This window comes from Saccostrea cucullata, unplaced genomic scaffold (assembly GCF_032062105.1).
Source record: "Saccostrea cucullata isolate Sc308-1 unplaced genomic scaffold, CSIRO_AGI_Scuc_v1 ctg418, whole genome shotgun sequence".
In the NCBI taxonomy this organism is placed as follows: Eukaryota; Metazoa; Mollusca; class Bivalvia; order Ostreida; family Ostreidae; genus Saccostrea; species Saccostrea cuccullata.
In genome coordinates this window covers 794,531-808,659 of record NW_026939679.1, presented here as the reverse complement: position 1 = coordinate 808,659, position 14,129 = coordinate 794,531, and the positions used below count along the sequence as shown (strand labels likewise).

General features: G+C 34.8%; 1 protein-coding gene across 1 annotated transcript; it reads right to left on the bottom strand.

Annotated features, from left to right (window-relative positions):
• Positions 1–5,269: 5,269 nt before the first annotated feature.
• On the bottom strand, positions 5,270–14,129 carry LOC134253653 (C-signal-like). The gene is made up of 5 exons (XM_062736228.1): positions 13,936–14,129; positions 13,757–13,808; positions 6,257–6,447; positions 5,937–6,083; positions 5,270–5,633 (listed from the first exon to the last, which is right to left on the bottom strand). The coding sequence occupies exons 1-5, from the start codon at positions 14,068–14,070 to the stop codon at positions 5,409–5,411; spliced, it is 750 nt and encodes a 249-aa protein (XP_062592212.1). The 5' UTR covers positions 14,071–14,129; the 3' UTR covers positions 5,270–5,408.

Genomic DNA, 14,129 nt, shown 5'->3' with positions numbered 1-14,129 from the left:
AGCAGAGTAAAAACGGACCTCCAAACAAATGGAGGTGGGATCAGGTGCCATGGAGAAGTGAGCATCCCCTGACGACCACTCACACCCGCCGTGTGCTCATTGTCATGATCGGGAAATAACGGAAAAAAAACGTAGTCAATTCAGTGTATAAATAATGTACTGACAATTAATATGAAAAACGTCAGATAGCATTTGACTCAGTGATAAACTGTACTTGCTGACAACCATAGAACTTACGAAATGATGTGTGTAAACGAGACATCTGAAATTCTTGTTTCATCAACTTGCTTGACAATAATTTACCTCGTTTTAGAAATTGATCATATGTAGAGCATGCTCTTGCGTATCGAATCAACTGAGATACATAATCTCCGTATGCACGTTATGAAGTTATATTGCTGCATAAGTAAGGGAAGTTGACAATTCTAAAGTTAAAGTCATCACGTTTATCATAGAGCTTGGTTGTTAGATAACCATTAACGTCTTTTTCAAGTAAAATATCCAAATATGAAACAGATGTGTCAGACGCTGTGGTATCTTTTATCTCAAGCTCACCAGGATATATCGTATCGACATAAGAATGGAAATTACCATACATGATTGTTAAATGACAATACGTCGTCGATATATCTAAATATCGAGTTGAAGGCCACAGCAAGTGTTTTCTTCTTTTCACGCAAAAGTATTTGCATAAAATTTGCTTCATATGAATACAAAAATAGGTCTGCTAAGAACGAGGCGCATTGGAATTCCAATAGATTGTTGGTCTTCAAAAACGACCTAGATTTGTCAATAAGAAACTCAATATTTGATGTCATCTTCAGGGTACTTGTGTGTACAATCAGAACGTTTTCTAAAAAAATAATCTTGCAAATGACCAATGACAAGGTAAGTAAATTTACGAGTTCCATTTTTATTGCAAAAGCACCTTTTGTGTAGCGATCTACGGGAGCGGATCAAAGGATTTGATTTTAATCAGATTGTCAATGATATCAAAAAGCCTGAACTTTAATTTATCGTGAGGAATGGTTGTGTATAAAGTTGAAAAGTCGTAAGTATTGAAGCTGTTGATTTTGGTGAAATCTTGTGATTTCAAATTGTCCAAACGTTCCTCGGAATTTTTAAGTATCAACATCTGATTTACACCACTTCTTGAATATATTGCTGCACAGTACTCTCGAAGTTTCTCCTTCACTACGACTAATGTCTTAGAGAGGAGTGAAGAAAGAGACTTGGTTGAACATTTACTGGAACCCGCTATGTATCTTTGTTTGTAAGGATTCTTATGAAGGTTTGGAATCCAATATATATATATATATATATATATATATATATATATATATATATATATATATATATATATATATATATATATATATATATATATATGATGTAGTTCAAATTCATTTTGGTTCTTTTGGATATTAAAAATATCCAAAACTGACATATGATTTTGAAGAATTTCTTCCTTGGAAAGGGAACTATGAGTATAAGTTGGATTACCACTTGTAGAATTAAATCCAAGTTCTTCTAAATACATTTTATATAATGAGCCTTACAGACAAAGACAATATTGTTACACGCATTGTCAGCAGGGACCAGTACATACTGATTATGTAATATATCTAATTCTTTTTTCAATTTGGATTATTGAATACAGAAGGACAGATGGTTTTCATATTGCCCCTCAATCTTTTAATACGTGGTTTTAACATGGATTTGATATATTTAACCCATTCTGACAAAGTGTCAGGTTTTTTATATCATTGTCAGATGTTTCTTTAATAACAATGGAAATCCAAAACTTTCCTATCTTGCGATTTGTCATCAACAAATTACTTTGTTAAAGATCACTCTGATTCTTTACACAAGTTGATATTAAAATGCTGGAGTTTCTTCTTAACAAGTTATTTTCATACATATGTCGATTTGAAATACCCCAGTAAACTTGACATTAAAAGATATCACAGAGTTTGTTGCATCCGTTTTATATTTAGATGTTTTACTGAATTTTAAAAATACTATTAGAGCCAACTAACATTTAAACTCTATGACAAAGGAGATGATTTCAACTTTTCCATCGTCAACTTGTCTTATTTATGTTGTAATATCCCGTCATAACCTACGTATGATGTGTAAATTTCCCAGTTTCTTGGATACTCGAGAGCATGCACCAAGTTCGATCAGTTCTTAAACCAAAGCGGACAATTGACAGATAGATTGATGTTACAGGAATTTCAAAAACCTCATTCAGCATTTCGTAAATTCTTATATATATAAAAGTTATAATGTATAAGTTATAATGTCCTTGTCAACAAATATATTTGTAATTTCTCACTGGGTAGAATTTTTACTGACGTCTTTCATTCCAGTTAATATTGTTAGACCTTTGCTTTTATAATAAATTTGACTACGGAATATTCTGTTTCCTTGATCAATACCTAGAGCTCACAGCGAGTGTGATCGTTCGAAAGAGGGTGCTAACTCCTCTTATGCACCAGTACTTCCTCTGAAATTTCTAGGAGTCCAGTGTTGAAACCTTCTTAACAGATTTGTGTTCAGAGATCAATCACAGGTCTTTTTCACGCTTTTCACATGGAGATAAGGAACAGTAATCAAGTTCAAAAGTCAATTGAAATAAAACAATTCTGAGTAGAGGAAACACAGACTTCTAAATACTGCAGAGGTGGGATCAAGTGACATGGAGGAGTAAGCATACCTTGTCGATCTATCACACCCGCCTTATTTTGATCAGACATTAAAAAAATCAGTAGACCATAGTAGACAGTTCAGATTGTAAATGTTGGCCAAACAATTTGCATGAAAAAAATCAGTCAAGGAAACAATCCCGTTTGAAACTCAGTCTAGTTAAAAAGTTTACAAATACATGTTTACAGATAAACATGTTTTATATTCTATTAAAGAGATTTGGTTCCATCCAAAACTAAAATGAAAAGATTGAATTTTACTTGACAGTTCATTGCCAATTGCAAAATAGGACATTTTTCTTTCCCAAATACTATTATTTAATATTATAGTCTTATAGATTCGGGTTTTTTTTTTTACTTTCCAGCATCGACATATAAAACAAGCAAGGGATCAAGGCAGCCGAGGTCTAGTGAGTACAATTACAATGTGATAGGCTCACATGTTGTCGTATTAATAAGAGATATATTGGTAATACTCGGGAATACTTACCAACATGCTCAAGGGTAAAGTAAGGGCCGAGGGGGTAGAAAATGAACTTCTCATTATACCACAATAAAAATTCATTGAAAATAGTCACTCCTGAAATTTAAAAGTATATGATTACCGGCCGAAAACGTTTTTGTGCCCAACTGTCAAAGGCGCTAATTTCTTTATACATGTATTTTCTTTTAAATTGGATCGAAGATTTTGACTTTGAGTTTGAATATATTTAAAGCAAACAATAGATACATGTATTAGGAAAAATCTTCCAATTACCATTACATAAACTTACTATATTTTCTGCAATTCAATAAAATATATTATATAAATTATATTTTTCAGCCTCAGCTTCTATCACAGTTAGAATAAGGACAACCAATGTACTCATTGGTAAGTAAAGATTTTACAAAATAACCTACATCATTGATCGATGAAATCAAACGTTTTATAGCTTGAAATTAGGAACAGAAAGTAAGACATTCACCTGTTCACGTTTTTTAATCAAAATTCAACCTACTTCATGCTATTGAGCGCATAAAATATGTCGGAAGAATCGGACTAACGTAACAGAAAATCAAAGTAGACCGTATCAGCATGTCTTTCTTTTTATGAAATTTGATTGTAATCTTGGATGTGACAATTTGGAAAAGAGTCCTAAGCTAGACTCTAAAATCCTCAGATTGTATATGTAGGTTAAATCCACTACAATGAACTGAGGAACTGCATGCAATGTTCATGATAAACTTTAAGCATATGTCTCTGCTTTAAGTTACTTTTAAGTTATATTTCAGGATCGGTACAGTCACAACTGAAGAAGTAGTTAAACTGAATTCAACAATATTTAAGATCATTTTTAAAGTTCAGTTCGTTTATTGGTATTTAAAGTTTATCTTCTCTGCAGGTGGGACTCTTCAGTCTATTCATAATGTAACAAAGGAAGACGACAGCAAAGATAAAGGCCTATCTAGTAAGGAAAGATTTTTTAGAACAACGTTTGAAGAGAAAGGGGTGTACAATAATGTATAAAAATTTAATTTGCAACTGATATTCCAAGATGAATTTCTTAAGGACAGATGATATTAACGAATTTTTATCAAAAATCTTTGAAAAAAACAGTTCCATTTATGTTTATATAAGTAAATGAATAAGTTCAATAGCACAGATTTCAATTGTTCTCGTTGAATACTAAACCATAACTGTCCAAAATGGACAAATAACTCCCGAAGGAAGATTTTTTTTGTCAGGAAAGGTACTACATAACTTAAAGTATGAATCTAAGTGATGTTTACAATTTGTAAAATATCGACAGAAAAATATTGTTCACAGTATTTCCTAATGTAATAGTGTTTTTTTTTTCAAGATTAAAAAAAAAATATTAGTGTTTGACACTCTTCGGTGGCATTATAGTCTGCAACTTGTCGTGATATATAAAAAAGAAGTAAAAATGCACGACAGTCATGTATATTATAAAATATCAAATTAAGTCTTTATACATTGTAACAGAAATAAAATGAAAAGACCTGCACCAAAAAAATTCTCGTAGTTTTTCGTCATGAAGGAAAAGGATTTCATGGATATGATGAACAAATATATTGCTCGCGAAAATAATTTTATTCTTTATTTAGACGGAAAATTTGTTACAGCACTTTAACATTCCTTGATATTGTGTCTCTTATTTTTCAGTTGAGGTGATTGCTGGTATCGCAACGGCCGGAGCGGCGTTGGCGGGACTTTGTGGTCTCTTTTTCTGTCTTTTTTGTAAGCGGTGGAAGAATAGGAAGAAAGTACAAACCGAACAATTGTCGAAAGGGGAGAGCAAAACCACGATTAAATGTGCGCCTTCTGTATAAGCAAATAAAAAATCTTATAATAGACAACAAAACATTTCTTTTTATTTGAAAAATGGAGCTGAAACAAATTACTGTGAATTTTTTTTTTAATCTAAAACAAAATGATTGAACCTCGATACCCCTAAATTTCTGACAAAGCTTAGGCTTGAGTGCGTCAATATGATCCACAGCTTGAAATTCGACTTCGTAAAAGCTACACGGTACACTACTTTTATTTGCATAGTAATAAGTGAAAATGTGCCAGATGTATTTCAATAAATTAACAGGTTGTGCTCATTTTCATAAATACAGAGTTCAGCTTTAAATTTGATAAATACATTAAATAACAACTAATGTCATTTTCAAAGCTATATAGTATTTGAAACAAAATCACCAATCAATCACTTCGCCGGTATATGACAAAAATCGTCCCGAATTTTCTCTGGACAATTTTGATAGCACCGTTAAACAAGCTTTCACACTTTCCTCGGGTGACATTTCCGCCTGCGGTCCGCCTATGTCGGTTCTCACCCAGCCTGGATGTAATGCAGTCACTAAAATATCCTTCTCTTTTAGTTCCTCATGGAGACTTTTGGTTATCATGTTCAGAGCAGCCTTAAATATAAATAAAAAATAAGTAAATTAACAAAGCAATAAAAAAATATTAAGAAAAATCAAGTTGATCTAACAACACTTTTTATTGTATTTTAATTTGTCATTAAAAGAAAAAAATTCACCCACAAAATTTATATCAAAAGCTGCAATCTTTGCAAAAAAAAATTGCTTGTTTATATAAATATGAAAGAGGACCCAAAAACGATTGATTGATTGTTGATTCCATGTTGTTTTACGTCCTCCAAAAATCGAATTACTACTGAGTACTGATGCAAACAAAGCTGTAAATATAACATAAGTCACCTTAGATGGTCGATACCCGTACATTCCACCAGATCTGTTTTCTGTTATCGACCCAAGAATGCTGGAAATATTGACGATGGCAGCCTTGCTACAGCTCACCGGAGTGTCACGTGACTCCGACGCTTTCAGAAGCATGGGTAACAAGGACTTCATAAAAATTATACAAAGTGAAGAATCAATGACATCATAAGTACCAAATTTGTTAACATATGTGTACAAAACTGAACTCTAACCTTTATTTATTGTACAGATGAACTATTTTAATGAAAAGTCTACGCAAGTGCGAGTTCGTCATTTTATGTAATATTCTGCAAATATACCTGGGTGACAAGTAGCGGTCCAATAGCGTTGGTGGTAAACTGTTCTAGGAGATGCTCTTTGTTGAGATTTCCGACATACTGACGCTTTCTAGTCACACCCGCATTGTTTATCAGAAGATTTAGACCTGTGCTATTAAGACTAGATTCCACCTTTCTTGCTGCAGATTCGATGTCAGTCTCGCAAGTTATGTCTGAAGGTGAAATTGAACAACAGTCATCAGAAATATTAAATGTTCCAATAAAAACTAATTTTTGATTTTGAATTAAAATTTACATCTTCGGAACCCAAGGGTTTTCTTTCTGTACACTGCTGTGTAATGGAGAGAAAACTTTTGGGTTCCGAAGAAGTAAAATTTATGGAGGATGGGAAGCCTATAGCTATAGCCTCGGTTTAAAAATTGATAGCGAGCATGCTTTTGAGTAACGAAATAAGATGGGGACATGAACACCTAATGGAGGTCCTACATAAATTAAGGAAGCTCTAAACACTAATCAAAAGTGCTTTTTGGACTTGGAGAACAATACATCACATAAAGGTGTGCATATTGAGACTACCTGATTAATTTTCAACATAGGGTACCTGCCTTATTTCCGCAGGAAAGATGTTCAAAGACGATGGAGTATCTGTGGACAGGATTCACTGTTGTTTACTTACATAGGGAAAATTAATGAAAAAAAATTCATTCAATTATTCTTGGTCTAATATAATGCTAAGAAAATTTTAATCTATATCAATTATGTAATTTACTGTAAAAAACCACTTTTTCTATCTTACTTCCAAGGGTAGATCACTCTAACTGTATAAAACTTCCCTATAAATAGAACTCTTTAGTGTGCAGTGTTTAGAGCTTCCTTAACGATTGAGAAGCTGGAATTGTCTTGTTTATCATAGAATTAGTTGTTAGTTGGTCCCTATCATCTATTTTCAGTAAAACATCCAAATGTGTTATAGATGTGGCAGACTGTGGTGTTTTTTTTTTATTTTAAGCATTCAAGTTGACAATGAATAGAAATAAATACATGCACTAGTATTATGAATTGATTGATTGTATGGTGTTTAACATTCCTCTCAAGAATTTTTCACTCATATGGACACTTGCCTGTGGAGAGCTGCAAATTTTGTCCTGTAATTGGGACTTACAACCAATGAACAGTGCGGGGTCTTTTTCGTGCCAGCACCTACTGCGACATGGGACCTCGGTTTATACGTCCTGCGACGAAAGGATCGACTCCTTACTTTGCGACTCTAGAGCAAACGCTCTAATCACTGCAGCGACGATTGATAAAATTTTGAATGCATGTCGAACTGAGGGCAACAGCGTTTTTTTTTTCTTCAAGTACAAGCTTAGTTAAGATTTTGAATAAATTCTGCTTTAATATAAAAACAAGTTAGCTAATAAAGGAGCAATAGGTATTCAACTGAGTCCAACAGTTTGTTGGAGTACCTCATATACGAAGACAGTGTATGATCATGGTGTAACAACATTCTTTTTATAACAACTTCATTTACTTCAAAGTCATCGTCGCAAACCACGGTTTCGAGTCCACTTGCCGATGATAGAAAGAATTGATGTGAATCACCCGCAGGTTACCAATGATGTTTCAAAGAACTTTTGTGTGTAGTACCAAAATATTTTTTACGAAGTAATTTTATTAATCAAGGATCAACAAAAGGATACGAATAGTTGCAAGGTCCTTTTTTATTGAAAATGAGGTTGTCTATGCATGATACCAAAACGCTTTGTTTTTAATTTATTATGAGGAACAGTTAATGTAGAAAAGCCTACGTTTTGGTGATAGATATTTCTGGAAAAAAAGGTTCTTAAAGTTCTTCGGAGTTTTTGAAATCCACATAAATTTACACCACTTCTACATGTTCTAGAATGTTTTAGCATAGTATGTCTGATGTGTCTCCTTCACAATTATAGTCAACATGTAAGGAATACATGTAAAGATAGGGGCCAGGTAGCGCATTTGCTGGACAAGTAAGTTTTATAAGATACTAGATAGGGCTAAGGGGACGACTAGTTGATTTTGAGGGGCTTGGGGTTGAAAGCTAACAAACTATTTTAAGTCAGATTATCTAATTTCAATATTTTGAAGATAATTTATTTTCAAAATTATCAAGCCCCCTCTCAGAATCAAACGGTCGTCCCCTATATATGAAGAACTCATTAAATATTTTCTTTTTCAACTGGGTCGCCAAAACTCGATTCCAGATCTATAACCCTGTTTTCTTTAACTGTACACTATCAAGGTTATGACGGTATTCCTATTAATCTATTAGACTAGTCAAAAGTATTTTTAAAAAAATGAAAATTTTAAAGTTCATAAAAAAATAAAAACAGTAGCAGAGCAAACACGGACCTCCAGCCATCAGAGGTGGGAGAGCAGGTGACATGGAGGAGTGATCATCCCCTGCCGACCGGTCACACCCGCCGTGTGCTCCTTGTCATGATCGGGAAATAACGGAAAAATCTGTTGTCAATTCATTAATAATGGAGTAACAATCAGTAAAATAAAACGTCAGTCACTGAGTCATTATTTGACTCAATGATAAATTGTATATACTGACAAGGTCATTGTATCGGCCATAGAACTTACGAAATGATGACTTTAAACGAGACTGCTGATTTTCTTGTTTCATCAACTTGTTTGTCAATAATTTACCTTGTTTTAGAAATTGTTCATACGTAGAGCATGCTCTTCCGTATCGAATCAACTGAGATATATAAACACAGTATGCAGGTGATGAAGGCAATCTGATTAAAATACAGATCTCTACATATTTTGCGCACTGTAGAGATCTGTATTTCAGTCAATAGAACTCTTTAGTGTGCAGTGTTTAGAGCTTCCTTAACGATTGAGAAGCTGGAATTGTCTTGTTTATCATAGAATTAGTTGTTAGTTGGTCCCTATCATCTATTTTCAGTAAAACATCCAAATGTGTTATAGATGTGGCAGACTGTGGTGTTTTTTTTTATTTTAAGCATTCAAGTTGACAATGAATAGAAATAAATACATGCACTAGTATTATGAATTGATTGATTGTATGGTGTTTAACATTCCTCTCAAGAATTTTTCACTCATATGGACACTTGCCTGTGGAGAGCTGCAAATTTTGTCCTGTAATTGGGACTTACAACCAATGAACAGTGCGGGGTCTTTTTCGTGCCAGCACCTACTGCGACATGGGACCTCGGTTTATACGTCCTGCGACGAAAGGATCGACTCCTTACTTTGCGACTCTAGAGCAAACGCTCTAATCACTGCAGCGACGATTGATAAAATTTTGAATGCATGTCGAACTGAGGGCAACAGCGTTTTTTTTTTCTTCAAGTACAAGCTTAGTTAAGATTTTGAATAAATTCTGCTTTAATATAAAAACAAGTTAGCTAATAAAGGAGCAATAGGTATTCAACTGAGTCCAACAGTTTGTTGGAGTACCTCATATACGAAGACAGTGTATGATCATGGTGTAACAACATTCTTTTTATAACAACTTCATTTACTTCAAAGTCATCGTCGCAAACCACGGTTTCGAGTCCACTTGCCGATGATAGAAAGAATTGATGTGAATCACCCGCAGGTTACCAATGATGTTTCAAAGAACTTTTGTGTGTAGTACCAAAATATTTTTTACGAAGTAATTTTATTAATCAAGGATCAACAAAAGGATACGAATAGTTGCAAGGTCCTTTTTTATTGAAAATGAGGTTGTCTATGCATGATACCAAAACGCTTTGTTTTTAATTTATTATGAGGAACAGTTAATGTAGAAAAGCCTACGTTTTGGTGATAGATATTTCTGGAAAAAAAGGTTCTTAAAGTTCTTCGGAGTTTTTGAAATCCACATAAATTTACACCACTTCTACATGTTCTAGAATGTTTTAGCATAGTATGTCTGATGTGTCTCCTTCACAATTATAGTCAACATGTAAGGAATACATGTAAAGATAGGGGCCAGGTAGCGCATTTGCTGGACAAGTAAGTTTTATAAGATACTAGATAGGGCTAAGGGGACGACTAGTTGATTTTGAGGGGCTTGGGGTTGAAAGCTAACAAACTATTTTAAGTCAGATTATCTAATTTCAATATTTTGAAGATAATTTATTTTCAAAATTATCAAGCCCCCTCTCAGAATCAAACGGTCGTCCCCTATATATGAAGAACTCATTAAATATTTTCTTTTTCAACTGGGTCGCCAAAACTCGATTCCAGATCTATAACCCTGTTTTCTTTAACTGTACACTATCAAGGTTATGACGGTATTCCTATTAATCTATTAGACTAGTCAAAAGTATTTTTAAAAAAATGAAAATTTTAAAGTTCATAAAAAAATAAAAACAGTAGCAGAGCAAACACGGACCTCCAGCCATCAGAGGTGGGAGAGCAGGTGACATGGAGGAGTGATCATCCCCTGCCGATCGGGAAATAAGGGGAAAATCTGTTGTCAATTCATTAATAATGGAGTGACAATCAGTAAAATAAAACGTCAGTCACTGAGTCATTATTTGACTCAATGATAAATTGTATATACTGACAAGGTCATTGTATCGGCCATAGAACTTACGAAATGATGAATTTAAACGAGACTGCTGATTTTCTTGTTTCATCAACTTGTTTGTCAATAATTTACCTTGTTTTAGAAATTGTTCATACGTAGAGCATGCTCTTCCGTATCGAATCAACTGAGATATATAAACACAGTATGCAGGTGATGAAGGCAATCTGATTAAAATACAGATCTCTACATAGCGCAGTGCGCTTTGCGCTATGTAGAGATCTGTATTTCAGTCAGATTGGTGATGAAGGTATATTGCTGCATAAGGGAAACTGACGATAGAAAAGTTAAAAGTCATCACGTTAATCATAGAGATTGGTTGTTAGATAACCATTAACGTCTTTTCCAAGTAAAATATCCAAGTATGAAACAGATGTGTCAGACTCGGTGGTATCTTTTATCTCAAGCTTACCAGGATATATCGTATCAACATACACTGTAGGAATGGAAATTACCATTGTTAATTGACAATACGTCCTCGATATATCGGAATGTCGAGTTGAAGGCCACAGCAAGTGTTTTCTTCTTTTCATGCGTAAGAATGTGCAAGAATTCTGCTTCATATGAATACAAAAAAAGGTCTGCTAATAACGGAGCGAAATTAGCATCCATGGGGATTCCAAAAGATTGTTGGAAGAGAAATTTACGAAAGAAGATGGGAGAACAAGGCGGGCAGAATGCCTACTATAGCGTCGGATATTAATAAATCATATTCAATATGTGAATTGAGTATTTAAATTAACTTTTCATTATTAAAATTTATGAAATTATGAGGAAAAAACATTTTCTGAGAGAAAAAAAATCTCGTAAAAATTTTCTTTTATAAAAATATAAGATTATATTCGTGGGATTCGAACCCCTACGCAATAAAAACCAGACGTATGACTATCATACTGCTTTGAGACTAACGCAACAACTATGCTATACATGGCTCACGATGATTTTGGGGGACTTAAATCATGTTTGTGATATGACCCTTTACTTAATGGACTTGAAGTATTTCTTGGAAAGATGCGATTGTTTTGTCATAAACATGATAAAAGTGTACTTTTAAGGTATATATAGTGGGTCTTCGCTCCATGAAAATTGTTTTTGTAAACCAAAATATGTATTTTTATTGCAAACTTTTAGGATTATCTTTCAAAAAATGGAGCGAAGACCCACTCATGATGAAAAATTTTGTTAAAGTATGAGAAAATTATCGTTTTTGCTCTTTTTAGCATGTGTATGCTTTTTCGTAGGCAAATATTTTCAGTCTTTGTGAGAATTTTGTAATTGTAGAGATTTTATATTAAGTATACTTTAGTATTAGATGAAATATTAAATAAAATTTGGATATGATTGAGATTAAATTTTCCACTTCTTATCTGTCGCACTACAGGCGCGGATCCAGAAATTTTTTCCAGGGGAGGTCCACCACTGTCAAAAAAAAAAATCCAATCCCAGAAATTTCTTGACAAGCATTAAAAAAAAAAACAAAACAAACTCGCCCAAACGTCAAAAACCTATTTCCAGGGCCGTAACTACCATTGAGGCAACGGAGGCAATTGCCTCCTCTAGATTTTTTTTTTTTTTTTTGGAAATAAGAAACACAACACAAGCAGCTGGATCAAGATTGATCATTTATTTGTTTGATTATAGCCATCTGAGCAATTTTTCAGCTATCCAGTGAGTGTCACCATTACCTATGCTCGGCGTTCAGGGCCTTTGAGCAGAGAGGGATCACATGCAGCTGTGACACGGGGCTTCGGTTAACTTTATGCGGTCTCATCCGAAGGACCAGTCCCCATGTCCCATAGCGAAATTCGAACTACGGCGATCGATCATTTTAGAACTGCATTTAGTACAGTGAAAACTATTCAGAATGAATCGACGGGTACGATCTTCCCAGATACCCCTATTGACTTAAATAATTTTATCTTTTTCTTGGGAAAAGTCAGTTTCGTATTTATCATTGTTTATATTTACATTCAGAAGTTAAAATTCAATTGAAGCATCAGATGAGTATTGTGAGTTAACGTTAGTTGGTTGGTTATTGATTGTTTTACGTCCCGCTCAAGAATTTTTCACTTATATGCCATAATGGAGACGTCTCCATTGCCGGTAAAGGCCTGCAAAATTTAGACCTATGCTCTGCGCTCAGGGCCTTTGAGCAGGAAGCAATCTTTATCGTGACACACCTGCTGTGACACAGGACCTCGGTTTTTTCCGTCTCATCCGAGGGACTGTCCCATTCAGTTGCTTCTTACAACACGCCATATAAGTGAAATATTCTTGAGCGGGACGTAAAATTATAAACAATCTTACAACACGCAAGGGACGATGAGGACCTACTCTAAGTAACTCAGATCATTACGGGTCCCCATTTAGTCGCCTTTTACGACACACACTCCCCATTCAGTCGCCCCGTACGACACACAGTCTTCATTCACTCGCCTTTTACGACACACAGTGGTAAGCATTCTCAAAATAAAGGAAATGGTCCAAAATTGAGCCGTTTGAAGCAATTTTTTTTCGGGGGGCTTCACCCCCCACACCCCCCGATCTTTGGGGGCCTCAATTCCGCCTCCTCTATCTTTAACCCCTAGTTACGGCCCTGATTTCGTTGGGGGGGGGGGGGGTTTAGTGGTGACTTTTATTGCCTCAAATCCTTCACTTTTCATACCCATTTCACACATATTCGCGTTTACCAGGGGGGGAGGGGGGTCCATGGTAACTTTTTTCTTGTTTTTGTATATACATGTGTACATTTTTTAACCTGGTAAATTCCAGGGGGGGTGCTGACCCCCCCCCCCGACCCCCCCCCCCCCTCTAGATTCGCGCATGCACTATAGGCACTTCGTCCGCCTTATCCCCCATTCTTCTTAACATTTAGATTGCTTCGACATTGCAGTTATGCAAATCTCGATTCCATCACAAAGTTCATATCTACTCACCTAGCTTTAAAACTTGAACACATTCGTTTTCATCTTCTAGCTTTCTTAACTCCTAAAACAAATAATATTTTTTTTACAAATCGGTGCCATAATTATCAAACTATTCAAAATTCTATTTCAATCGATGCAACGCTGAAACTGCAAGTTTCCTGTTTTGTGTGCGGATTGTGTTAACTTACCACGGCATTTTCAGGATCACGACATGTTGCAAAAAGTTGTTGCGGAGGAGTGTCCAATCTTAGGAACTGTCTCGCAAATTCAAGTCCCAATCCTTTGTTTGCACCAGTGATAAAAACTGCACGTGGGCAAATCATAATAAACCGAGGAAATTCGAAAAGACATTGGTCATGTTTATAAATTAGAGTTATCTTTC

Bases quoted from the DNA above. Each gene is read 5' to 3' on its own strand.
- LOC134253653 (XM_062736228.1), bottom strand. From the start codon at position 14,070: ATGATTTGCCCACGTGCAGTTTTTATCACTGGTGCAAACAAAGGATTG. The intron at 6,448-13,756 runs GTGAGTAGATAT...TTTCACCTTCAG, and splicing joins TGTTCAAGTTTTAAAGCTAG to ACATAACTTGCGAGACTGAC. The intron at 5,634-5,936 runs GTGACTTATGTT...TTTATATTTAAG, and splicing joins ACGGGTATCGACCATCTAAG to GCTGCTCTGAACATGATAAC.